The following is a 26,994-nucleotide window of genomic DNA, read 5'->3' as shown; positions in this document are numbered from 1 at the left end:
TCGACTTGCCATCATCCAATCAATCAAGCTCTTTATCCTTTTAATTAGGGGAAAATGCCTGTGACATTAAGAAAATCTGAAGCACAAAAAATTGCCAACTGTTTAGTTGAATTCAATTTACAAGAAAAAATTAATAACAAAAGAGATATTGCAACATAACATGAGAGTTACCTTAACAGGCAAAGCAGTCCCGCTATGAAATCCTCTCAATTTCAAGAATGCCAGTAATTTCTTCATCTAGAGTTTCAGAAGTTTCGCAATAGAAAACTGCCTGTAATTCTTGGGTCATGAAAACCCTCTTCTTTTGCTGGAAGTAATCCTATCTCAGATCCATTATATCAACAGTAACTTAATTCACTCATTTCCATTGTATCAACAGTAATAGTCACCCTTCTCATGTATAACAGTAACATAGTTCACCTCATTTCCATTGTATCAACAGTAACATAGTTACATCATTCATTGTAACAACATTAATAGTTACCATTCCATTGTTCAACAGTAACTTAATTCATCACATTTTGCATTGTACAACAGTAAATTAATTCACGTATCTTGATTAGTATCACCAATACTTCAAAGTTATCATGGACAATCAATGCCAAGATCATCCAACTCTATGAAATCTTCCTCCAGATGATAGTAATTGCTGGGCGCAACAGCATCAACAAATACCACCACTACCAAACCCAGATGAACCAACCGCATGGCAGCATAGCACATAGAATATTTAAAGAATGGCATGATTCATATATAAATGTTTGAAAATGGGTATATTTCACACATGCACAGTGTATTATTGAGGTTAAGAAAGTGGATAACCCAAAAAAACCACTAAAATATGTGGGGGTCCCTTTACGATAGCTAAAAAGTCACGAGAGTTTGAACCTTTTTTTAAGTAGAATAAAACGAGAAACCAATGGGGTAAAAAGCTTCCAAAGGACAGCAAATGCTAAACCTCAGTGGCAAGATTTGTAGTATGGCACAAATTATACCAGGTGCATTTAATAAATTTCATCAACTTCTTTCACAAGAATTTGCTTGCAATAGCAAGTTGCTATTAGCTGTCAGCAAAAACAGATACATGTAACCCATAGCAGCCAAAAATAATGGTGTTTAATGCGCTAGAAATTGCTCCAAAATTTATTTTCCACTATCAACATGCTGAAACAGCAACAGATGATACAACCCTTCTGCATGTGGTTTGGTTCATATGCCTCACACGAACATCCAACATAAAGCACCTAAATTACAAAAATGCAACTATTCATTGTGAAGGGAAGTGTAACTGTGAAAGCCATTATTCTTGGTGCCAAAAACTAAACACAAGACATAAACGGAAAAAATGGTACTATTTTAAACAAATAGGGAAAAGATTTGAAGTTACCTGCTGTTGGGTGGGATGTGCTGGAAATTGAAGTGGGTAAGAGAAACAGGCCTAGAGCTGGCACGATATCTAGCTGACTAACCCATTTCATTTGTTTTTGGTGTATCTTTTTCTGTCAACAGCTTGTCATCTTGCTCTTTAGCTTCGACAATGTCAGGTGTAAGAATCCATCATGCTGAACACCAATGTGACGTACAGCAGAAACACTTTCTTCTGCAACAGAACTTAAACCAATCTCTGATAAGTATTTCCACCGGAGATTTAAGAAATACTCGGCAGAGGACAAAAGAGGTTGCAGGCAGGTGGAAATATTAGGTTCCCAGCAGCAACAAATGAAAATCAACTAAAAGGTAACACAAATCAGACTGATTGGTATAAGACACACAAAATTAGGTTGTCATTATGTTCTGAATAAAGATAAATAAAAATGTAAACTAGTCAATTTCCCAACTAAATGGAGGATAAATAATCATATGGCCAGAGCTGTGTCAGCAAGTACCATTACTTGCCAGTCTCCAACCATTGCCAAACTTTTTAGAGGTCAACAAATGGAAGCAATAAGTAGAATATGAGAGAAGGGAAAGCTTTGGATTTATTGCTTTTTACAATTTGAGGTTAAAAATAGGGCTAAACCAGTAGCTTGTACAAGAAGTTTCCACTTTCCTAGCTTAATACATTCTTCAAATTAAAGTGAAGATAGTAAGAGGCAGAGTTTTTGTTTTAACTATACTTCAATCTGCTTGACAAGGACTATATACAGAATATCTGCCATTAAAACTTCCCAAATTACTGAAACATACAACACATTGCTGAGAGTGGCTGACAGAAAATTCAATAATTCTAAAAGTAAAACTAAAAATTAAGCAGCAGAAATCCCAGATAAAATGATGTAATCATCTAAAATCCTGAAAACAATGAACTAATTTGCAACTAGTATTTCATAATTTCCTTATTATCAACACAAACCTCTTTTTCAAGCATTTGATAAATCACTTTTAGTCAAACAAATATACTAAAAGAAATCACTAACATTTCACTTCACATGTCCGTAACAGTTCCACATTCAACCAATAACAATCAAGCAGTCCGCCCAAAATAAAACAAACTTCATCTGATCATAAAATTGAAACTCTGAAAACAGAACTTGAATTCACTAATCTCAACAATCCAAATTAAATACCTTGACATGGTGAACAAGTGCATACTCAGCATGACCCAATAGTCCTCACGGCAGTATCTAAAGAATCCCCAAATAAAATACAAATCTCGTTCTGCTCCCCAAAATAATCTTCCTCCTCTATTGTTACTCTTCACTACTTCTCAACTCTCCCTTTCTTTCTCCAATATCATATTTGCTCCAACTTTTCTTCCATTTTAACCCTAACTTACAGTAACAGTACCAGTGCCTCCCCTTCCTCTGTCACCGTAGTATAACACGCCTTCTCCGGTAACTCGTGCGGTTGGTACTCATGCAAATCTAGTTCTTTTATCAAACATAACCGAGGATTACCGGTTCATCCGCGTTTGCGTTTTTGTTTGTGAGGTAATAACAGAGAAGTGTTCATCGGAAGGGTAGAACTGGAAACCAGAAGGAAGTGGAAGTGACATCGTTTTGCCGCTGTTATCGTTGTTGCTGTTGGTGGTGGTATCTCCCATGGAACGTTGTGCGCAGTTATGGTAACAACAACAACAGCCAGAATGGGAAATTCTTCAGGTTTAAGCTAGGTGACCAAGATGCGTGCTCATGAAGTTTCTTTCTGTAAGTGATACGTTCTTTACTAAGGTGGATGTTTTCCTTATTTGTCATTCGTCCCTTGAACGTGGAAAACGGTTGTTATTAATGAGGTGGCGATGTATATTGGACTGATAGAGTAATCCATTTTGACGGCTAAAAATAAAAATGAACAATTGGGAAATTGAAAATTAGCGCAAGGGTAGAAAGTGCTGAACTATGAGGGGTAACCCAAAATATTTTCCCTAAGTCTCTGAAGTTTTGAAAGACATAATACCCTGCATATATAAAACCAAATATGCATTCTTTGAAATCTCTTTCGTGGAACTGTTTGTCTTCCCTGCACACCCATTTTTGCACATCAAAATCACTTGAGAAAGTGAGCAAATTGATCGATCGATTTACCAGTTGAATTAAGCATATAAGGCATGATTCGGTTGCTGGAGAGAAGTGGTGGGCGTCGAGTTCCTTTTCTGCGAAACAAAGTGACAGTATGACTTAGCCGATTGGAAGGTAATGGTTTTGGATTTCACGACTTCACTTTCGTACATTCATTTGCAATATAGTGGTTGTGGTTCAGATCAGTGAATTTAGTAAGATTTATTTAAACTTGGGTATTTGGGTTTCGGATGGGTTGATTGAATGGTTTCAGTGATGGTGTTAATCCGGCGATTGTGGCATGATGGCTCGGATTGTCTTGACGGTAAAAAAACGCACAACAATGATGAGGATAGGTCTATCGTTGAATTCTGTGGGTGTTTGTGAATATGGAAACCGACCATAGGGTGTATCGTACGCTTTTACAGTAGCTTGATTGCACGACATCAATCGATAACCCCTATCGGTTGGTTTCGGGCATTTCTAAAATTGATACATACCAACCGCACCGGTAGCCATTATCGGTTGGTATGGGGCAATTTCTCAGTATCATAGTTATAGTGTTATGTTTCTCATTTCATTTACTTGTTTTTTTAATTTTTCTTAATTTTTGAAAGTTACATGATAAAAGGGTATGTGAGGTTTACCATTTATTAATGATCATTTTATTTGAAAATTTCAGGGAAGATAATTTGGTGTCTCTGTTGATCGTTGCGGTGGTTTCGAAAAATGTTGGTTATCTCCTTTTGAGAAGATCAGAAAAAATTTACCCCAGCACAATTTGAAATTCAATGAGCATCTAACCGGTCTTCCATTGTCTGTCATTGGAAAGTTGATGTTATTTATTTATTAATTTTTCATTTTTGAAGAATTGTGTTCTTATGTCTATTAAATGAAGTACCCTTTCACATTTTTATCAATGATTTATGTTATGTTAATTAGGGTACTCAATTAGAAGCAACCCATTTAACCATGATTGGAATATATATATATATTGGTATACTTGCATATAAAATCTTGGCAGAATTATCTATGAAATTTCCTGACACAACAAGATACACTATAACACAAGCTTAGCATTTTGAAGGCAAGGGGAAATAATGTCAATTTTTCATACATCTAAATATATTTGAAAAGAATATCAACAAACGTACCTAAAGAAATCTCATAAAGTATCTTTCATGAAGTTTGGATAATTCAAAACAACAAACTTTTAAGTTTAGGAAAAGAGTCAAATATACCTTAAACGAAGAAAATTTTGGAGAGTGAAGGGTTAGGGGTTAGGTTGTCAATTGGTGTGTTGAAGTTTATATATGGAGGGGCAATTTGTGCCTTCAAAATTTGGGTATTTGGATTTGAGCTGATCTTTGAGATATTTTCCCAACCTCAGCTAGTTACCAATTCCCTCCTACAATTTGGGTCATTTTTAATTTCTCAAATTTTTATGCTATTTTAGAAAAGATTTTCCTTAAAATTTTATTTTGGCTTAATTGTCCTTGTTACAGTGTCAAACATACAGTCACAAGCGAGGAAAAAGGATAGGAAATGTTAGGAAAATGGGGAGCAAAGGTTTGAATTGTGTTAGATCTTGACTTTAGGGTCAGTAAACTATGAACCTGGGCTTAGCCTATTCGAAAGTGTATTTAGATTCCTTATTTTAATTTGAAACCTAGTCAACAGTCAACACTCAAGACGGCTAGAATTCAAGTGTAGCTACTTGCAGATTAGAGACTTTCTTTCTCCGATAAATGAATACACAAATAGATCAAAATAATCTTATCAAAATATAATAAGGTAAACACCCATCGTCATGATCAAATGATACGATAGAGACTCTTAGATATATTACTCAGAGATTTTAAATTCAATTCTCTTAATTGATAATAAAAGTAGTTATTAAGGTTATCCGTCACGGTGGATTATGATATAGGAGCATTACCAAAGTCTTTTAAAGAAAGGTTATCTTAACGTAGGTTGCTTCTGGCCTAGATCACATAAGAATAGAGTCTCTATCATCCTGATTAACGAATCAAGGTTCATAAGACAAAAAGAGCATTTTGTAGGTCCTTATACTCATTATGGCTAGCATTGGTGACTAGGTACTCCCCTTACCAATATCTCAAATCCCATGATCCTGAACCGATCTGACTGCGATCGCAAATCCCAAGTGTGTCTATGAAGAGCGGATCGAATTGTATTAGTGTCTATAATTGATTCTTCTGGTATACTAACGATAGGACCTCATTGGTAGTGCTACAAGATCCGTGCACTGGAACCTATGGTTAGGGACCCGAATCCATTAGTATGGAACATTTTCTTTTCCAAGTGAAATCCCCTAGTATATGAAAAAGTGAAAAAGTGCTTTCGTTGTTGTGGAATAAGAAGTCTCTATTTTAATGCATGTATTTAATTATTAGGGTATTAGAGTAGGATCCACTTTTTGGGGAATATGAGTCGAAGTAATACAAGAATATTTCTAGTAGAACATCTTTCCACAATCCTGGAGAGACAGTTCACTAATAGACCGAGGGATAAGTAATTCAACTCATTCACATCCAGTCATGAATGGTGGAATCCATATTTTGCAAGGGACATGCTTTTGCTAATTCGAAATGAAGGGTGATATAAAATCGGTCTATTTCGACATATATTCGTAGTTAGCACATTCATCATAGTTAGAGCTCCAGCTCGTACCAAGGTCACGATCGATATCGTCACTAGCATCAATATCGTAGTAGCAATATATACCGGAGGAATATGAGACTTGGGAGTGTGGCATGAAGAGGCATTTCATCTATGCGCAATATTACTATCAACTTTGTTGCTAATTAACTGATTATATTCTCATTTTAATATCTTTTTCTAAAGAAAACAAACTCGAACTCACAAAGGAAATCATAAAAGAAAACGAACCAAAATCCTCTGTAATGTAGTAAAACTATGAATCAAAGCACTACACAGCGGGTATATAGAGGAAGACTGCCACCGTTCCTCAAGCGATTTTCGTACCACCTTTTCGGTAGCTTAACAGGGGCCTGATTCAACTACCCTTCCACAAATTGAACAGTAACGGAGACTATGGTGTTTCCAGTTTCAATGGTATGTCATTGACGGTCATCACGTATGCATCGCTTGTTTGATCATGTGAGAATTGCGTGAGGAGCAAATGTGAACAAGGACGGAATAAGGAAATTTTGGTAGTGTTGGCCTCTACATTTGCCTTGGATTTGATTTTAATATGGATTCTGCAATTCTGCAGTGACGTGGAAGAACGGAGGTTGATTAATTAATTTCCTTGTGCTGAAAGCTCTTATACTATGCATTAAAGAAATTCAAAAAAGCGGTTCCATCAATCGAGCTATGGTTCATTGAACAAACTATGGAGGTATAAGCTTTACCGCAGAATCATCTTAAAGTCTTCTTGATTATCTGCTGCTTCTGGTTTCACTGGTTTTGTAAAGACAGAACGGAAAGATGAAAGATCCCATGGTGCAAATAATAAGGCTGCTTCATTTCTTCTGAAAAACTTAGTGGTTCAACGAATACTTACTTTTACCCACAAAAAGAAAGTATTTTCAACTCATGGCGTACAAGACTGAGCACCCAATCTGGTTCACCTTTTGGACATCAAATAGCCCACACAACATGTTGCCACAAAGGCAAGCGAGGGAAAAAAACTCAAAATCTTATTAAGGGAACACTGCATGTCTTATCCAAACAATGAAGCGTGACAATCGGCTAAAATACTCAAAAAATCTTGCCAAAGTTAAAATAAATTCAAAATTTAAAAGAGCAATGTCTGGCCACTAAGGCAAACAAAGGGTAAATCATGTCTTCACAATGACAAGAACCGGACAACCTGTTACAAACCCGCCAAGTATTGGCAAAAAAGCCAAGCCAAGGGTAAATAAATTCATAATCAAAAGGATATGTGTCAGTGTGTGTCTTTTAAAAATCAGGAGACTAATATTTAATTACAACAGCAAAGTTTTCACAAATTTCTGTAATTTCGTGGACATTTGTTGCTTCCTTTGTTCTCTCACATTTTCTAGCAACCAGCCGATCTTACTTTTTGGACAATAAATAGTCCCTTTGCTATCTTAAGCAATGAATCAAACCAATGTTTATAAATTGACCAAGCATCTCAAAAAGGGAAAGGGTACAATTCTTATTATGCAATAAGCAGATTTTTCAATAACCAATCCAACTGTATGCAACTAATTTCCTACAGAACTTCAAAAATCCCAATGTTGCCACCATGTAGCCACCATTCTCTTAAGCAAAGACTGAAACACTGGTTAAAAACCAACCAGGCATCCTTGCCGCACTGGCAAACCAAGGGTAAGTAAACTCAAGGAGACAAATATATTATAAAAAGCAAGTTTTTCAAAAACAGAAAAAACTATATTCAACAACCAATTTCTACACGACTTCAAAAATCCAGGGAGCCACAATTGGTCCAAGCAATGAACTTAATAATCACATATAAACCAACTAAACACCAGCCACAAAGGCGTGGCAAGAGTAAATAAACTCAAATTGAAGACTTTTAGCTGAAATGCATGTTTTCTCCCAGCAAATGAACTTGACCATTGGGCTAAACACATCTTGCTACAAATGCAGCAATTGATCCTATTTTAGACACTAAATGAACCAACGTTCTCTAAGCAAGAATCAACACAATGATTACAAGGCATCTTGCCACAAAGGCAGCAAGTCAAGTTTGTAACAAAAATCTTAGCTCTTGATCCATATAAACTAAATTCTGGGTTTTTTTGGAAGAGTCCTATTAAGCAAAATCTGGATTGTAAAGAAGATTTATGTCAAGTAATTTATTGGTACGAGTTTGTAGGGCCTTTTTAATATCAACTTGTTGATGCTTGATTCTAACACCAACTAATCGACACTGCGCAACGTGATTGGTCAAGAAACACACGTGGGATAGAGAATACGAAATAAATGCAATGAGAGCTTTTAAAGTGGTTCGGATGCTAAGGTAACAATCCTACGTCCTGATTTGTATTAATGGTGGGTCAGGTCGCAAAAGGGACTAACATACAAATGATTGGGAAAAGTAAATACAAAGTTTGAGAGAGAGTTTCCAGTGTAAAATGGCCGAATCCCTAATGAAGGGTTTTCCTCTTTTATATCATGTGAATGCATGTAATCATCATTAAATCCTTGGGTTGGTGTGAATGTCAGGAAAAATCCGGCTTATGTCCCATGCCCACTTCCCCAACTGATTTTACGTGATTTGGAGCAGAGAAATGGACACGTGGGGGGTCCATGGCGTTTGGCAGGCCTGTCGCGCGCTTACCGTTCTGACAGGAGCAGGTCACGCTTCATCACGTGACTTTCCACGTCAGCCCTTGTTTTCCCGGCCAACACAACTAAACAATATTAAGTCATTGATTTACCATAATATTATGAATTTGTGTCACAAGTTGAGCTAAAATACAGTTTTAATTACTGTCTAAGTTTCAATACAAAAAATGAAGAATAAAATATCAATAAAGCATTTTCTGCGTGACATGAAGAAGATATGTGGTAGATTGCAATTGTTGCAATAGTAGAACAAAATTCCTTGCTCAACTTATAATGAGACGCTCTCGTTGCGCAGGGTGCATCTGGTTCTAACAAAGGAATAAAGGGAATTTAAGGAGTGACTTTGTAATGTACATATTTTTGCAAGCTATTTTGGTTCTCAAATGACGTCGAAGACATGGATGCGTGGTCTGCTTTTATTTAATTTGAATAATATACGAAGATTGACAACGGATATTGAAAACTAAACAGCTTGTTTCAATGGCAATCAACATTCAACAATTTATGTTGTATTTCTTATTCAAACTAAGGTAAAATGAAATTGATCACCACACATGAAGGAAGTATTTTAACTGATTGGATCAAGAAGTAGCTTCCATGAATTCTTGATCAGCTTCAAGAGCTCTCATGGAATTTGATGGAAGACCTACCTCCAAATCAATGCTTCCGCCTCCCTCATTCCCGGATATGCCGAAACTTTCCCATCAAAACTTGTGCGCATAGCCACTGCGAAGTGCCACTGCTTTACCCATCCCAAACTCAGAACCGTACTTGTTGAACCTAGGTGAACTCCCCATCATTATGCTATATGGATCGAAGAACCTGTCCACCTGGTATATGAACGGACACTGCCTCATGCTTCAAGCCACTCACGTATCGCTTTATCACTGTGGCTAACCACCGCCTCGTGCAACTTCCAAGCTGCCCATCCAGATCATGTTCAAGCAGCTCACAGCCGTCGTAACCCTCTCAGTGCTTGAATTGATTTCCAAGTAATACTCCGACAATGGTGGTTCCAGTCTTGATCGTTATTGGCGGCTAACCTGCAGCTGGTTGTTTGCTCGTGTGGTAGATTTGTGGTCCGAGTTATGGACCTCCACATAAGTGCAGATAAGGATTGATAGGAAGAGATCTTTTTGGTTTTTGCCTCGGCATTGGCCCTAGCTTTGATTTTAGCTATTGATTCTAATGAAAAGTGAAAAACTCTCTCTAGAAGGTGGGGATTCGAATCTGCTGATGAAATCATCATGATGAGTGTATGGGAGGTTGATAATTGGATCATGACCATCTGGAAACCAGCGCTTGTATGGGTAAATTTGAGGGAGACACTTAATCTGCCTTGTCCTTGAAAGATCTCAGACCATGCGTTGAAGAAATTCCAGAAAGAGGTTCCATCACCTAAGCTATGGTCATGGAAACAACCTATAAGATGCCATCCACCATTTCTGTACTTGAATTGATAGCAAAGATGTGGTGTGACATCATGGTTGATAGCTCTATCATGGTCAAAGAATGATTGAACCACCATGGTACAAAGTGGGTGAAAGGATGTCAGAGATTGACAAGTCTAAAGATGCGTGAATAAATTTAGCTCCGGGGGTGTCATGCAGTCTACAAAGACCACATAAGAAGGTGGGTTTTGGGTAGTTACTGTCTAAATCGGCCAGCAAGAGGGTAGAATGAACGAGGGTGACAGAAAGGGAGGTTAAGCTTATCAAGGAGAGTACTGTAAAATTTTCTTGAGCGTATGCTTCTGGTGGTTTGGTGAAGAGAAGACCTTTCTGGATATACTGAACAGGATCATGGCAAGATCCCATGGTGTCAAATAACAAGGCTCCTTCATGTCTTCTGAAACATATGTGGTTTGACAAAGCATTCTGAAATGTGTTTAACAGTAATGAGATCCATTTTTGCAGAGTTTTTTCGCTGCTCAACAACCTAAAGTGGCTCTTTGCTTTCTAAATGTCCCTTGCTTGGTAGTAATATAACAGCAAGTCATGGTTGACCGTCTAGTCTTCATTATTTATTTGTTAATACCATTCCTCGTAATTTGTTTTCTTTTTGTTTAATTTTATTATCATTCACTGGGGTAAGGAAGGTAGATATTAGATAGACCTTAATCAAGGATAGAGTATATAGAACACTTGAATTGATCATAGCTTCGATAGGTGTATAATCTGAATTTGAAAAGTAGCCGGCATGCAATTTCAGTTGGTTTCTTTGTTACCAAGGAGTAACAGGTGCAGGGCCGCCTTAAAAGACAGACAAATTCTGTGTTTTTATATCTTATTTCTTGGAAACTTCACTATTTAACAATAAAAAAAATTATTCCTCTCTTGATTGTGACTTATCGCCTAATCCCCGGAGTGGAACTTGAAATAATCACAAGGAATTTATTAATTTAGTCTTCTTGTTTAATAAGAAAATTAGAAATATTTTTATTGCAGGTGGAGGATAAATCTAACAGTCAATTCAAAATTATTAAGAAAATTCACCAACCGAGGGTGGTGAAATGGTCAAAATTGGTTGTTGGCGAAGAATTCAAAGACCAATTACACTTAACCATAGCTGTGACCCAGTTGAAATCCAAGTTTATATTCCAATACATAGAGCAGAATTATGAAATTAATTTCCTTATTCTATCATCTTATTCTCAAAAACATGTTACCAAAGAAATGTTGTCAAATAATTTTCTGTCAATTATCTAAGTTTCAAATAAATGTTAAATGTTGTCACATCATTATGACATAGATACAAACTTTAATAGTTTGATAGAACTTGAAATCAAGGTTCGGATACGGAGTTTAAATTAAGTTAACACCTTTAACTTTTCAATCTAAAGGCAAACCATAGCTAGAAGGTGTACAGCTATAGCGTTTTTAGTCTGAAATTGTTAGGGTGCTTGCTGTGTGAATGAGCAATTGATTGGGCTTTGTTGGGGTTTCTCGTTGTAATCTGGGTAGATTTGTGAGAGGGTTGCGTTTCATTCTTGAGGCTAGGATAGGTCTCTGATTTCTTGTAGGTTATAGAGAGTTATGAGTGATTAGGCTTGGGTTAAAGCATTGCTCTGTTTGCGGCAGATGAGTGTGGTATTCTGTGTTTTGATTTCTTTGAATCTTGTTGTGTTGGATTGATTATGTGTTGGATTGACAGGTAATTGGTCAATCATTTTTGTTATTTTCCATCTCCATTGCTATCAAACATTTGAAAAACATTTTTGTAAATTACAATCGATGTGGGGGTCATTCATGCATGCATGGGAAAGTTTGATGTGTTTTATATGAAGAGAAATGGAGGAGATGATGATGGAAGGATTCTTAGGGATTAAGACGGTTGAAGTTTGAGTGTTTATAGTTAGTGATATATTAATTTGATCTCCTATGTTAGGGTCTGAAGCTGTGAAGGCCTCAATGGAATGCCGCAATGTTTTAACCAGTGTTTTCTTGGCCAATAAGAGTGGTTAATTACTTCATGCAGTGAGGCTTCTTGATTTATCTGGGACTTATTTGAAGCCATTCTGATACTAAAAGCTACCTCTGTTTGTTTTTTTTATGTTTTGGGTTTTAGAACTCTTCAGTTTGCTCATCTTTTATGTTTCTAATATATCATCCGAGTAACTTATGCTGTAATTTGATGGATTTTCGAATTGCTGGATGGTATATAGGGATTTACATCAGTTGAACTGCTAGATGATGTTAATGTATATACTAATAATACACTGATGTTAGTAGAAGCTAAATCAATGATGTGTTAATGTAAAGTGCTTTTACATTTCTTTTTAAGGGTGTGCTATTTTTTATAGTAAAACCTTTGTACATTATAGAAATCTAAAAAAAAATGTTTTTTTAAAATATGCTGACATCATCATGATATAGATGATGTCACCGATTCAATCAGCGATCTAACCGATTGAACTGTGACCCGACCATCAAAACAGTTTACCTCCGGTCCGGTTTTTAAAACAATGAGTTTAATAGGGTATCTGAAGGTCATTCGAAAAAAAAAAAAATGCAATAATACCATAATAAATATAACCAAAAACAAAGTACCAATAGATTAAGAAATGCAAACCAGTCAACATGGCAGCATGTAAAGTTCTAGCAAACTACGAATTCACATGACAAAAACAGAACATAGCTGAGTTCAAATGTCATAAGCCACATAAAGTACCAAAAACGGACTTAGTTTCAATCACACCAAAAACTTAAGAAACAAGATTATCATTCAATGACAAAGAGGCCAGTTGATCCGATGGGCTGTTAGCCTGCTGTGGCAGAAACACTCTCAGTACGCCCATGGCCTCTGCTACTTTCGCCTTCAATGCCTCCGGTGACTCAAGAAGATGCAAGACCTCAGTCTGGTCCATCCCAGAAGCATACCTGTAACCTTAGCTGCCGCATCCCTTTCCAGCTGTTCCACAAGAGGGTATAAGCTTTCACCCAGCAACTGTCCATAAACCAACAATGTTATAAAATCTTCACCCCAAATCAAAGTAGTGTAACAAAAGAGCACAGATGTAAACAGATATAAAATATATAAACATCAGCTTACCGTTCTCTGCTGCTCTGGTGATGCATTTGCAAGGGCAGTAGACAATGCTGTAATTGGCATAGGTTGTCCAGCAGCGGCATCTCGCAGCGGCATGCCCCACCATGTCATATGGAACAGGAAGCATACCTCCAGCAACACCAGGCATTGGAACTTCTGGCATGTTACGGCCGGTGGGTACGATACATACGTCCTCTAGGAAGCATCTGGAACAAGCAAATATATTTGAAAACTGATGCAAACTACAAATCACTAAAAATAAAAATCCAGAAAAAGAACTTAAACAGACCTGCTGCTGCATCACAGGTAGTGGCTGCTGGGGCTGTTGCACAGGACGACCCCACGTCGCCCTCCAGGTCGCTGGCCTTGCTGACCCTGCTGAACACTGGAACAAAGAAATTTGGCATTGGAGCCCCACCAGGCTCATTCCAGGAACAAGTTGCTGCTGATAACCAAATCCAGCCTAAAATGGAACATTTAGGATAAAAATGTCTAGATCATGAGACAGAATGTTAAAAAACGGAAAAAAAAAAAAAAGAAAAAAAAAACATATTCAGCCAATCTAACTACAAGGTGCTGTAACCTGATACTAAAATAATTCAACCATATAGAATAAATAATCAATCCCTAACATTGACCAATGATCATTTAAATTTATTTAATTCTTCAACAGACCAATAGATTGGCATGAGAGAAATGCCAGATTTACCATAAAGCCCATAAATTAGATTCACAACAGAGTTTGATTCACTTGAAAAAGAAGACAGCATATGGAACTAGAAATAATGAGTTATTGCATCAAACTTTTGCAAGTGTCTGATACACCTCAAAGGGTTTTAAGGAAATCATCAAAACCACTTGATCCGCAGGTCAGTTTGGCATTAGAAATAGTGGAGCTACAAGGGAAGGTTTAGATGGGTTATTTTTCTCCAAACAGTCTTCCTGAAACAACGGCCATAAGATAAGAACCATATGTGCCTTATTATTATTAGACAAATTATTTGTCCTCCGCTTTCAACATCATAGAATAATGTTTGGGAGAGTTACCGACAGCATGTTGAAGGGGAAATGGTTTTGAAAAGAACAACTGAATACATTGGCAGATAGTTCGTGTAAGGCACAACTGATAAATTAGAAGACATAAATAGAAAAGGGAGAGAATAGAATAGAATCATCTTCCAACCATTTACGGTTGGGCCAAGTAGATCATACCAATAACAGAAACGAGGTGACTCAACAATGCTGTATCAGAAAAGACAAAAAAGTATGAAAAGTAAAGAAACAGGTAAAATATGGAAACTACGGCTCTAGGGCAAAGATTCCTATCATCAACTAATTCCCACACAGTGACATTAGATTCATGGGAGAAGCAAAAACTTTAGACATGTGCCATATATTTCCTTATGTTCAATATAAGAAAAAAGTCAACAGTAATTATGAGTATGGTAGTCAGATTGGCTAAATGATAGACAGGTCGAATACCTGTGGAGGCATCATGGTGGTGGTCCTTGGCCATATAAAAAAGTTGGCCAAGGCCTGGTGCACCAGGAGGGTACATTGGCATACGAGGGTGCAACAGAGGGGGCCATAGCAAATGGTCTCATTTGTGAAAATTGAACCTGCCAAAAAGAAATACAAAGGAAAAAAATTATTGCATAAAATACATGACCAAAAACCCAGGAATGCTTATACAGAAGCAATCCAAACATTGTACAAGACATATACCACATAATAAAGTGGTATAAAAAACTATTGTGGCTACAATTTCACATAAACTACATCGTAAAATACACAAATAAACAATTTTAAAATGTAATGATTAAAAAATATTAATTTTGATTAAACCAAGTACCAATTTCAAACAGCACCCAAATAAACCTAAAAATGAATTGGCAGCAAATCAGCTTAAATTATGCTGCAGTATTACACAACAAAAGAAAAACTCCTACCACAACAGAAATTGTACAAAAGAAACTTATATTCGAAAACAGAAGGCTGATTCTAAACAAAAAGCACAGGTTTAAACTGTATCAAAGCAGAGAATTCAATTTGCACAGAGACTCTCTTTCTTAAGCTAAAAAATGGAGAATACTAAAGTACCTGAAGCCTTGCTTTCTCTTTCTTTCTCTGTGCAAGTGCAACATAAAGTGGCTTGCTAACAACCATTTTACCATTCCTCTCTGCCAGCTGTTGGCAAATAATGAAAATGGATATAAGTTTTGCTCAGACAATAATTACATATAAATAATTCAGACTTACCGCTCGAGATGCTTCTCAGGAGTTGTAAATGCCACAAATCCAGAGCCCTAATGATCCACTTGGATCAGCACTAACCTATTAAGATAGAGAGATGTAAAATTTATTGCATACCACCAAGGAGAACGAAATGTGAAATGTAATGATTTAAAAAAATAATATCAAAAAACATAGTCACAAACCTTGCAGGAAGTAATTGTGCCAAAATCTGTGAACAATTCCTTCAGTTTTTCATCATCAATACCATTCCAAGTTTTAACATACAAATTCAAACCTTGAAATTTGTCTACAGTTCCTTTATGCTTTGCTCAAATCGCCCCTTCAATTCAAGCTCTCTTTCAGATTTTCTGAGCTTTTCCACAATACCACTCTTTATCATCAAATTCTTGCCATTAAGAGCATCAACAGCATTAGCAGCATCATTGCATTTCAAAATTGACAAATCCAAAAAAACATGGATTTCCATCTCCATCCTCATCACAACAGCACTAGTAATCGGTCCATATTCACCAAAAACATTCTTCAAATCTTCATCTGTTGTTGTTTCAGAAAGATTTTTCACGTAGACATTTATGAATTTTGCTTTACCCAATGAACTATCCCTTTCATGTAAAGAAAATGTCCCACATACACTTGTTTTCATTAATAGCATGCCATTTAGCTTATCAATAGCACTTTGAGCAGTTCTTCAGTGTCAAACTGAACAAAACCATAACCTTTGGATTGCCCAGAAGCATCAGTGGCTATCTTGCATGAAAGAATGTTTCCAAATGAAGAAAACGTTTCGTGTAATGCTTTGTGGTCAATAGTTATCCAGATTCTGCACTCAAAATAACAAACACTGATAAAACAATAGACAGCAACACACTAGAACAGACACAATAGAATGAAAACATACCTTAATAAAAATAGTTTCCAGTACCATCTTGCGGATACTAGGATCCCGATGAGAATACATGATCCTAATGGGCTTGTTATTCAGAGGAGTGAAGTTCAGCACATCCAATGCCCTTGCCGCTGTAGACAGCAAAAAATCAAACAGCATTTTCATCAGAAAACGAAACATTATAAAAATTAGCCACCATCAAATTAATTAACCAATAATTTGTTACAAGGCATCATAAAACCCTCGCACGTGTCTCCTACAACAGTAGATACTACTGTTTCATTCAAGTGACAATGTACCGATTTCAACTGTATTTATTTATGTAACATAGGGTTGGTAATACTACTTGTCTACTTATTCAAAAATAAGCAGAAACAAGTAAATAGTGTATGCTGCTAAGTTTAAGTACCTTCGCTCCACAATACATAATCTATGCTTATTAAAAATCATTGCTCAAGCCGTTTGCAAATAGCTTAGCAATCCAAAGTGATTAGCAAATAATAACTAAGAAATTCACAGCTAGTAATGAGTTTTAAATGTAAAGCCAAGCAAACAACACTCTCTAATCAATAATTGACAGATACAATACAATAAATCGGTTCAATTGTAAAAATACCAAAAGTTATGATATGACCATCGTGGATTGCTATAATAACATAACCATAGCCAAGTGATCTCCTGGTGCTTAGGTCCCGACAAACCCTGACCGATACGACTTGGCCGACCTGGTTAAACAGATCGTAGAGTTGCGAATCGGTCACATTAAATCGAGATCGCCAACATAAAGCGACGTCGTAAGGAACTGGTTCCAGCCGCCACTCCGTTCGGCCCCGATATTGGTGCCTGATGCTGAACCTGAATCTGCGCCATCGCCAAAATTCTAGATTTTCTTTCTCTTTTTTTTTTTTCTTTTTCCGCTTTTTCTCTGTTTTTTTGTTTCCCTCTCCTCGGGTAACTTTTCAAGCTAAAACCTAGAGAGATAACAAGACAGTAAATCTGACTCTAATTAAATTCAAGAGAACAAAACGCTGAAAAATGAGGTTTTTGTGTCTACTTCTTTGATTTTTTTATTTTTTTGAGATTTTAGAAGATAGGAAGGAGAGGGAAAGGTAAGTGGGATAGATCGTCGGAGATCCGAACGGAATCTGACGGAATTCGACGGGGGAAGAAACCAAAATATTTTTTAAGGTTTTTGAGAGGGAGGGCAGAACAAACTGCACCGCACCGGCTAAAGTACAACTGTGCGGTTTATATAGCGAAGTTACTAGAAGAAACCCTAGATTGATTTCAAAACGAACGCGAACTGTCTGAGATAGACACCTGTCAGGCTGCCACTTCTCTGGGGGGGTTCCAGTTAAGAGATAATCGGGTATTAGTATGAGTAAGTAACCGACTAACGACACGTCTCAGAATTACTACCCGCCAAAGACTGTGGTTTTCACTTATTTTACCGTGCTTAAAATTTGTGAAATTATAATTTATAAATACCCAAAAAAATCAGTATTTGTTGATGCTGGATTTTGGCACCAACTAATTGTCACATGCGTAGTGGTGATTGGTCAAAAAGTACAAGTGATAATGAGTATATAAAGCGAAACAAATGCTATGAGAGTTTTTAAAGTGGTTCGGATGCTAAGGTAGCAAATCATCCGTCATGATTATATTGATATGATAGTGTGGGTCAGGTCACAATAGCGGACTGACTTACAAAAGATTGGGAAATAAATACAAAAAGCGTGAGAGAAAGAGAGTTTGTGTAAAATTGTCGAATCCCCTTAATGAAGAGGTCTTCCTTCTTATACCCAGTTGAATGTGCGTAATCATCACTAAATCTTGGGTGGTGTGATTGTCAGGACCTAATCTGATTTTACGTCCCATTACCATCTTCCAAGCCAATTTCATGCGTTTGGAGCAGGTTAGTGGACACGTGGGAGCACCAGGGGTTTGGTAGGCCTGACGTGGCGTTACCGTTCTGACGGGAGCAAGCCACGTTTCGTCACGCAACTCCACGTCAGCCTTGATTTTTAGTCATAACAGTATTAATAATCGGAAATTAATATTATTAATTAATTATAAATACATTGTCACCAATTATAATGTGTTATGCCATACAAATAAAAATCTTAGAGATTTACCAAAGCGGAAGAGAAGGATCGATCTAAAAAGGGAGAGAAAACGGAAAGGTAAAGTAATAGAACGGAAGAGGCCTCTATTCTCTCCCCAGAGCTGTTGAAAGAGAAAGAAAGCACCAAAGAAACAACACAATGAAAGAAAGAAAGAGAAAGAGAGGCCTTGAAATAAGATGAGACTGTAGAAAGAGAGATTAAAAGCGGACAGTAATCCTAATCCCAAATTTACCAAATAACCTGTTTAATATTATTAATTATTTTTAAAAAAGATTTTAGACAACTCCAACTAAAGAAATAACTTATGTTTGGCCACTTACCAAATATGTGTTTAAAATTGTTAATTATAATTAATCTCACTCAAAAACCAAAGACCCATATTTCAATGCGCAGCGTAGGAAGGCAGCCCCACTCTCGTTTTTGTTTCCATCTTCTTCACGCCAAGCACCTGCCCTCTCTTTTTACCATCACACATTTTCTTTCTCTCTCCATGTTATTGATTTGTTTGGCCTTTGCTTTACTTCTTCTTCTCTCATTTTTTGAGGAGACTCTTGTGACTTGTGACCCCCTTCAATATTAAATTACTACTATGACTACACACGTGGCATTGGTTTTATTTATTAATTGGACCCACTATAAGATGCATAGATTTGTTTCCTCCACCTAAATATCTGTTTGCTTGTATTCATTTTTTACTCTATTAATGGGAACTTCAACCTTTTATTTGCAATTAAATGGTCTAGGTAACGCAATGATGAGTGAGCATTGACCTAAAAAAAATAGAAAATTTTACCAAGTATTCTGTCGGTTTATTTTTAGGTAAATTTTATTTCAAATAGGAATGCTTGTTGGTGATACAAATAAAATACAAGTAGTAGATTATTAGTTTGATTAAAAGGTGTGTGAATAGAAATACATTAAAGTCTTGATAGGCATTTGTCCAGGTTCTGCCCCAACTTCCTTTAGTTAGCGTCTGCTACCGTTCATATCTCAATCGTGGGCCTCTTATTCTTGGTGTCTTTTGGTCCTATTTATGCCCTTTTCTTTTTTTCATCAAAGGCGTTTGCATTACCTTTGAATTTTATTTGAGGCCACGAAAACACACTCTAATATGTCCTTATGGGATTTGCGTAATACTCTTTAGAAAAATTAATGATAAGATCAAGAATGACGATTCTTCCACCAAAGAGAATATTAGAAACTCGCAATGCTTTTGACAATGAAATTAAATAAGTTGAACAACCTAACTAGCCATTACAAGACAGCGAAACCTATCCTCATCTCGTGCTTCTAGTTTTACGCACCAATAACAAAAGAATAATATTAATTTGACTTTTCTTTGCAAAGAAGAAGAATAAATACCACAGCACAGCAGGGGCAAAAATTAAAACAAGTCAAAGAAATCAAGGGGGATTAGTTATTTGCAATTATGTGGTTTAACCTATAAAATCTTTTGCTTTGATAGCTGTAGTGAAAGTTGGGTGGAATTGTGATTGTGATTTGAGTGAATTAATTTGTATGGCAAAAAGCTTATGACCCAAATTGAGTCTGTAATTGAGATGACCCACACACGAGCATGTGTGAGCGTATAAGGAGGAGGTGAAGATTGAATGTGCGATAATGATAATGATCATGCACATGCCAACTCTTACTTTGCTTTCCACCCAATTTCAATACTACACAGATAAGAAGAAAAGTGTGAATAGTGTTATTATCACATTATCAATTTATAACGAACAACTACAAAGGGAAGGGATCAACATTGCCTCTTAGCTACTACCCTACCTCCTTACTTTCTATTTATTTCTTCAGGATTATTTTTGCTATTAACAGAAGATTATCACGTCTCACTCTCACACCGCACCGCAAATTATGGTCATTACTCATTACTCGCATAAAATAAATGCTCATACTGTGACATTTAACACATTGTCAAACATGTTCCACAATTTTATATTAGTTTATTACAACAAAATAAAACATTGCACGCCAATTTATTGAAAGAAAGAAAAAAGAAAAAAGATGGTTAAATTCTGAATGAAAGGACTGCTGTTCAGATCAAATTAATTTGTTGTAGAAGGTGACTTCAATGAATAATAAGCTCAAAAGAGAGGAGGACGAGGGATTGAGCCATTCAGGTCCACTAGTTAAGAGTTAATGTGACAGGCTGACAGCAGGCCCTAATTGTGACATTGGTTAGGAAATACAGCTTTGTCATTGTGACCAAATTTCACCCCCCCTCCCACCCACAAAAGAAAATAATAATAATAATAAATAATAATCTGACTACTCTACGCTAACTAGCATTCAACATATCTACATTCTAGAATAATGTGATTGGCAAATACTAACACAGCAATCATTTTCTAACCCAAAATTGCAATAAGTCCGCAGAACAAGCCACCCTGTATATTTCTAAAGCCTATTTTTTGGATAGATCAAGGTCCATTCTTTACCACACAGACAATATATTAATATTGCAAATTTCTTGCAGTACCAGTGTAACAGCTAGAAGCTAATTGCAGCGACATGGAAAATACCAAGGAAGGAAAACCGAAATAGAATCAACAGGTAACCTAATGGATCTCTATTCTTTTCCCCATTTGCAGCACCCCTCGTTAAGAAATAACTAACCAGCATTACCCAGCAACCAAAAAACTAATAGTTCATCCTCGACGCTGAAAAATCAAGCAAAAAATAGAAATCTTTGCATAATTATAAGACTTCTAAGTTTTTTCTCTTCCTCCATTTTCCTGGCAACCTAAATGATGCTTTAGGAGAATAATAGAGGATCTGAGAGAACAACCAAGAATCTATTCCATCACTGATGGGAAAATAAAAAATATTACTAAATTTTGTGCACTTAACTGAGAGGACAACCAAGAATCTATTCCATCCCAGAAGGGGAAATCTAAAATATTACTAATTTTTGTGCACTTAACGAAAAACACATATGAACCAGCGTAATGGCAATCTACAAGCTAACAATTATGTCATATATATAGGGACTTTAACAGTTCAACAATGAAGAAAAACAAACGAAAAAACATATCACCAATCAGAGATTATGAGAAAATCATGACAAGTCAGTTATTATCAAGTTCAGGTAATTATAAATGATTTGTCACCATCTCATGTAATACAATAACTTAAGCACTTCCATTATAACAGGTCTGCTGTGAGTAAGGGAATAAACACTAAGGAACCATACTTGAAGAATCTGAATATGTCCCCACAGCAGAAAGTTTCTAGAATCCATAACTTACGATAATTTCATCAGCCAAAGCAGTAAGTTGGCCTTCCAGAAAAATCCATAATTGAGATAACTTTATCTACCTCTGCACAACGAAAGTTCATAAGCATAAAACAGAACAGTTGTAAGGAATAAAAGCCTTGTCAAAGCAAGCCTTCAGAGTAACGAGGTGAAAAAGTTGATTTTTCCACCACCGAAAGTGATAAAGAACTCCACCATCAAACAGACTAACTTTAAGATGAACAAGCTGGGTGAAGCAGCTGATACATAAAGTTGCTCTCGACTTGCCATCATCCAATCAATCAAGCTCTTTATCCTTTTAACTAGGGAAAAATGCCTGTGACATTAAGAGCAATCTGCCAGCCAAACCACAAAAAATTGCCAACTGTTTAGTTGAATTCATATTTACAAGAAAAAATTAATAACAAAAGAGATATTGCAACATAACATGAGAGTTACCTTAACAGGCAAAGCAGTCCCGCTATGAAATCTCTCTCAATTTCAAGAATGCCAGTACATTTCTTCATCTAGAGTTTCAGAAGTTTTCGTCAATAGATAAACTGCCTGTAATTCTTGGGTCATGAAAACCCTCTTCTTTTGCTGGAAGTTAAATCCTATCTAAGATCCATTATATCAACAGTAACTTAATTCACCTCATTTCCATTGTATCAACAGTAAGATAGTTCACCTCATTTCCATTGTATCAACAGTAACATAGTTCACCTCATTTCCATTGTAACAACATTAACATAGTTCACCTCATTTCCATTGTATCAACAGTAACTTAATTCATCACATTTTGCATTGTATCAACAGTAACTTAATTCACGTATCTTGATTAGTATCCACACATACTTCAAAGTTATCATGGACAATCAATGCACAAGATCATCCAACTCTATGAAATCTTCCTCCAGAATTGATCGTAATTGCTGGGCTGCGACAGCATCAACAAACATACCACCACTACCAAACCCAGATGAACCAACCTGCATGGCAGCATAGCACATAGAATATTTTAAAGAATGTGCATGATTCAATATATAAACGTTTAGAAACTGGTTATATTTCATACATGCACAGTGTATTATTTGACGGTTAAGAAAGTGGATAACCCAAAAAAACCACTAAAATATGTGGGTGCTCCTTTTACGATAGCTAAAAAGTCACAAGAGTTTTAACCTTTTTTTTAAGTAGAATAAAACGAGAAACCAATGGGGTAAAAAGCTTCCAAAGGACAGCAAATGCTGAACCTCAGAGGCAAGATTTGTAGTATGGCACAATTATACCAGTGCATTTAATAAATTTCATCAACTTCTTTCACAAGAATTTGCTTGCAATAGCAAGTTGCTATTAGCTGTCAGCAAAACCAGATACATGTAACCCATAGCAGCCAAAAATAATGGTGTTTAATTGCCTAGAAATTGCTCCAAAATTTATTCTCTCCACTATCAACATACTGAAACAGCAACAGATGATACAACACTTCTGCATGTGGTTTGGTTCATATGCCTCACACGAACATCCAACATAAAGCACCTAAATTACAAAAATGCAACTATTCATTGTGAAAGGGAATGTGTAATTGTGAAAGCCATTATTCTTGGTGCCAAAAACTAAACACAAGACATAAACGGAAAAAATGGTACTATTTTAAACAAATAGGGAAAAGATTTGAAGTTACCTGCTCGTTGGGTGGGATGCCTGCTGGAAATTGAATGTGGGTAAGAGAAACAGGCCTAGAGCTGGCACGATTATCTAGCTGACTAACCAATTTCATTTCTTTTTCTGGTGTATTTTTTTTCCTGTCAACAGTGTTGTCATCTTGCTCTTTAGCTTCGACAATGTCAGGTGTAAGAAATCCATCATGCTGAACACCAATGTGACGTACAGCAGAAACACTTTCTTCTGCAACAGAACTTAAACCAATCTCTGATAAGCTATTTCCACCGTGAGATTTAAGAAATACTCGGCAGAGGACAAAAGAGGTCTGCAGACAGGTGGAAATATTAGGTTCCCAGCAGCAACAAATGAAAATCAACTAAAAGATAACACAAATCAGACTGATTGGTATAAGACACACAAAATTAGGTTGGTCATTATGTTCTGAATAAAGATAAATAAAAATGTAAACCTAGCTCAATTTCCCAACTAAATGGATAAATAATCATATGGCCAGATGCTGTGTCAAGCAAGTACAATTACTTTGCCAGTCTCCAACCATTGCCAAACTTTTTAGAGGTCACAAAATAGTAATGCAATAAGTAGAATATGAGAGAAGGGAAAGCTTTGGATTTATTGCTTTTTACTAATTTGAGGTTAAAAATAGGGCTAAACCAGTAGCTTAGTACAAGAAGTTTCCACTTTCCTAGCTTAATACATTCTTCAAATTAAAGTGAAGATAGTAAGAGGCAGAGTTTTTGTTTCTTAACTAATACTTCAATCTGCTTGACAAGGACTATATACAGAATATCTGCCATTAAAACTTCCCAAATTACTGAAACATACAACACATTGCTGAGAGTGGCTGACAGAAAATTCAATAATTCTAATGTAAAACTAAAAATTAAGCAGCAGAAATCCCAGATAAATCATATGTAATCATCTAAAATCCTGACAACAATGAACTAATTGCAACTAGTATTTCATAATTTCCTTATTATCAACACAAACCTCTTTTCAAGCATCTGATAAATCATTTTTAGCTCAAACAAATATACTAAAAGAAATCACTAACATTTCACTTCACATGTCCGTAACAGTAAGTTCCACATTCAACGCAATAACAATCAAGCAGTCCGCCCAATACATAACAAACTTCATCTGATCATATAAATTGAAACTCTGAAAACAGAACTTGAATTCACTAATCTCAACAATCCAAATTAAATACCTTGACATGGTGAACAAGTGCATACTCATGCATGAACCAATTAGTCCTCACGGCAGTTTCTAAAGAATCCCCCAAATAAAATACAAATCTCGTTCTGCTCCCCAAAATAATCTTCCCTCCTCTATTGTTACTCTTCACTACTTCTCCAACTCTCCCTTTCTTTCTCCAATATCCATTCTTTGCCCTCCAACTTTTTCTTCCATTTCTAACCCTAACTTTACAGTAACAGTACCAGTGCCTCCTCCTTCCTCTGTCACCGTACGTATAACACGCCTTCTCCGGTAACTCGTGCGGTTGGTACTCATGCAAATCTAGTTCTTTTATCAAATCATAACCGAATGGATTACCGGTTTCATCCGCGTTTGCGTTTTTGTTTGTGAGGTAATAACAGAGAAGCTGTTCATCGGAAGGGTAGAACTGGAAACCAGAAGGAAGTGGAAGTGACATCGTTTTGCCGCTGTTATCGTTGTTGCTGTTGGTGGTGGTATCTCCCATTGGATACGTTGTGCGCAGTTATGGTAACAACAACAACAGCCAGAATGGGAAATTTTCTTCAGGTTTTAAGCTAGGTGACCAAGATGCGTGCTCATGAAGTTTCTTTCTGTAAGTGATACTGTCTTACTAAGGTGTATGTTTTCCTTATTTGTCATTCGTCCCTTGAACGTGGAAAACGGTTGCTTATTAATGAGGTGGCGAGGTTTTATTGGACTGATAGAGTAATCAATTTTGACGGCTTAAAGATAAAAATGACCCAAAATTGGGAAATTGAAAATTAGCCCAAGGGTAGAAAGTGTCTGAATCTGAAGGGGTAACCCAACCACATTTTCCCTAAGTCTCTTAAGTTTTGAAAGACACTAATACCCCTGCATATATAAAACCAAATATGCACTTCTTTGAAACTCTCTTTCGTGGAACTGTTTTGTCTTCCCTGCACACCCATTTTTGCACATCAAAATCACTTGAGAAAGTGAGCAAATTGATCGATCGATTTACCAGTTGAATTAAGCATATAAGGCATGATTCGGTTGCTGGAGAGAAGTGGTGGGCGTCGAGTTTCCTTTTCTTGCGAAACAAAGTGACAGTATGACTTAGCCGATTGGAAGGTAATGGTTTTTGGATTTCACGACTTCACTTTCGTTACATTCATTTGCAATATAGTGGTTGTGGTTTCAGATTCAGTGAATTTTAGTAAGATTTATTTAAACTTGGGTATTTGGGTTTCGGATGGGTTGATTTGAATGGTTCCAGTGATGGTGTTAATCCGGCGATTGTGGCCATGAATGGCTCGATTTGTCTTGACGGTAAAAAACGCACAAAAATGATGAGGATACGTCTGTCCGTTGAATTCTGTGGGTTTGTTTGTGAATATGGAAACCGACCGATAGGGTGTTATCGTACGCTTTTACAGTAGCTTGATTGCACGACATCAATCGATAACCCCTATCGGTTGGTTTCGGGCATTTCTAAAATTGATACATACCAACCGCACCGGTAGCCATTATCGGTTGGTATGGGGCAATTTCTCAGTATCATATATTTGTAGTGTTATGTTTCTCATTTCATTTTAGGCTGAACGAACTTATACATACCCAAGGTTTGCCGTAACGACAAAGTGATATTTGAAAAGTTTTGAAACGATAAATAGGTACTTTTCGTCATGTGCTGTTAGTGATTTTCGTTTGATAATAGTGAAAAGATTAAAATGCCTTTGAAAGTTTGATATTTTAGTTTTTTATAAATTTAAAAATATCTAAAAAAACCTCCTCTAAGTTTGCTAATTTAACTAAACACCTTAAAATATAAAAATTTTATAAAATAATAAAAACACCCCCATCACCTGCAGTGCCAGATTCTAGCCTGGTCGAAAAATTGCGTTACGACACAGACCAATCAGATCTGTGTCGTAATGCGTCGATCTGGCCTTTTCCGATTAGGTCCATGACGGATCTGGCCAGAAAAGACCAAATGTATTGCCAAATCTGGTCGTCGAGGCCACAAAACTCTCGACGGCCAGATTTGGACGTAGATCTGACCTTTTTCGGTCAGATCCGTGGCAGATTTGGTCGAAAAAAGCCAGATCGACGCGTTACGATATAGATCCGACGGGTCTGTGTTGTAACGCAATTTCTCGGCCAGATTCTGACGGTGGTGGCCGGAATCTGGCACTGCGGGTGGTGGGAGTGTTTTTGTTAGTTTACAAAATTTTTAAT

General features: G+C 36.6%; 1 protein-coding gene and 2 pseudogenes across 2 annotated transcripts; all 3 read right to left on the bottom strand.

Moving 5' to 3' along the window:
* LOC116125619 (NAC domain-containing protein 72-like) lies at positions 1-25,379 on the bottom strand. Of its 2 annotated transcripts, none has more exons than XM_031411315.1 (4): positions 24,785-25,376; positions 23,576-23,881; positions 22,351-22,880; positions 1-76 (listed from the first exon to the last, which is right to left on the bottom strand). In XM_031411315.1, exons 1-3 carry the CDS (start codon positions 25,277-25,279, stop codon positions 22,767-22,769), a joined length of 915 nt encoding a protein of 304 aa, XP_031267175.1. In that variant the 5' UTR covers positions 25,280-25,376; the 3' UTR covers positions 1-76; positions 22,351-22,766. The 2 variants fall into 2 exon arrangements, with proteins under 2 accessions (XP_031267175.1, XP_031267174.1); XM_031411314.1 differs by lacking the exon at positions 1-76 and adding an exon at positions 23,074-23,430 and having other exon boundaries at positions 22,754-22,880; positions 24,785-25,379.
* Positions 9,404-10,730, bottom strand: LOC116125609 (annotated as a pseudogene).
* Positions 12,879-17,795, bottom strand: LOC116125618 (annotated as a pseudogene).
* Positions 25,380-26,994: the final 1,615 nt, after the last annotated feature.

The sequence above is a fragment of the Pistacia vera genome, unplaced genomic scaffold (assembly GCF_008641045.1).
Source record: "Pistacia vera cultivar Batoury unplaced genomic scaffold, PisVer_v2 Contig169, whole genome shotgun sequence".
Classification (NCBI taxonomy): Eukaryota; Viridiplantae; Streptophyta; class Magnoliopsida; order Sapindales; family Anacardiaceae; genus Pistacia; species Pistacia vera.
This window is presented reverse-complemented; position numbering and strand designations above follow the sequence as displayed.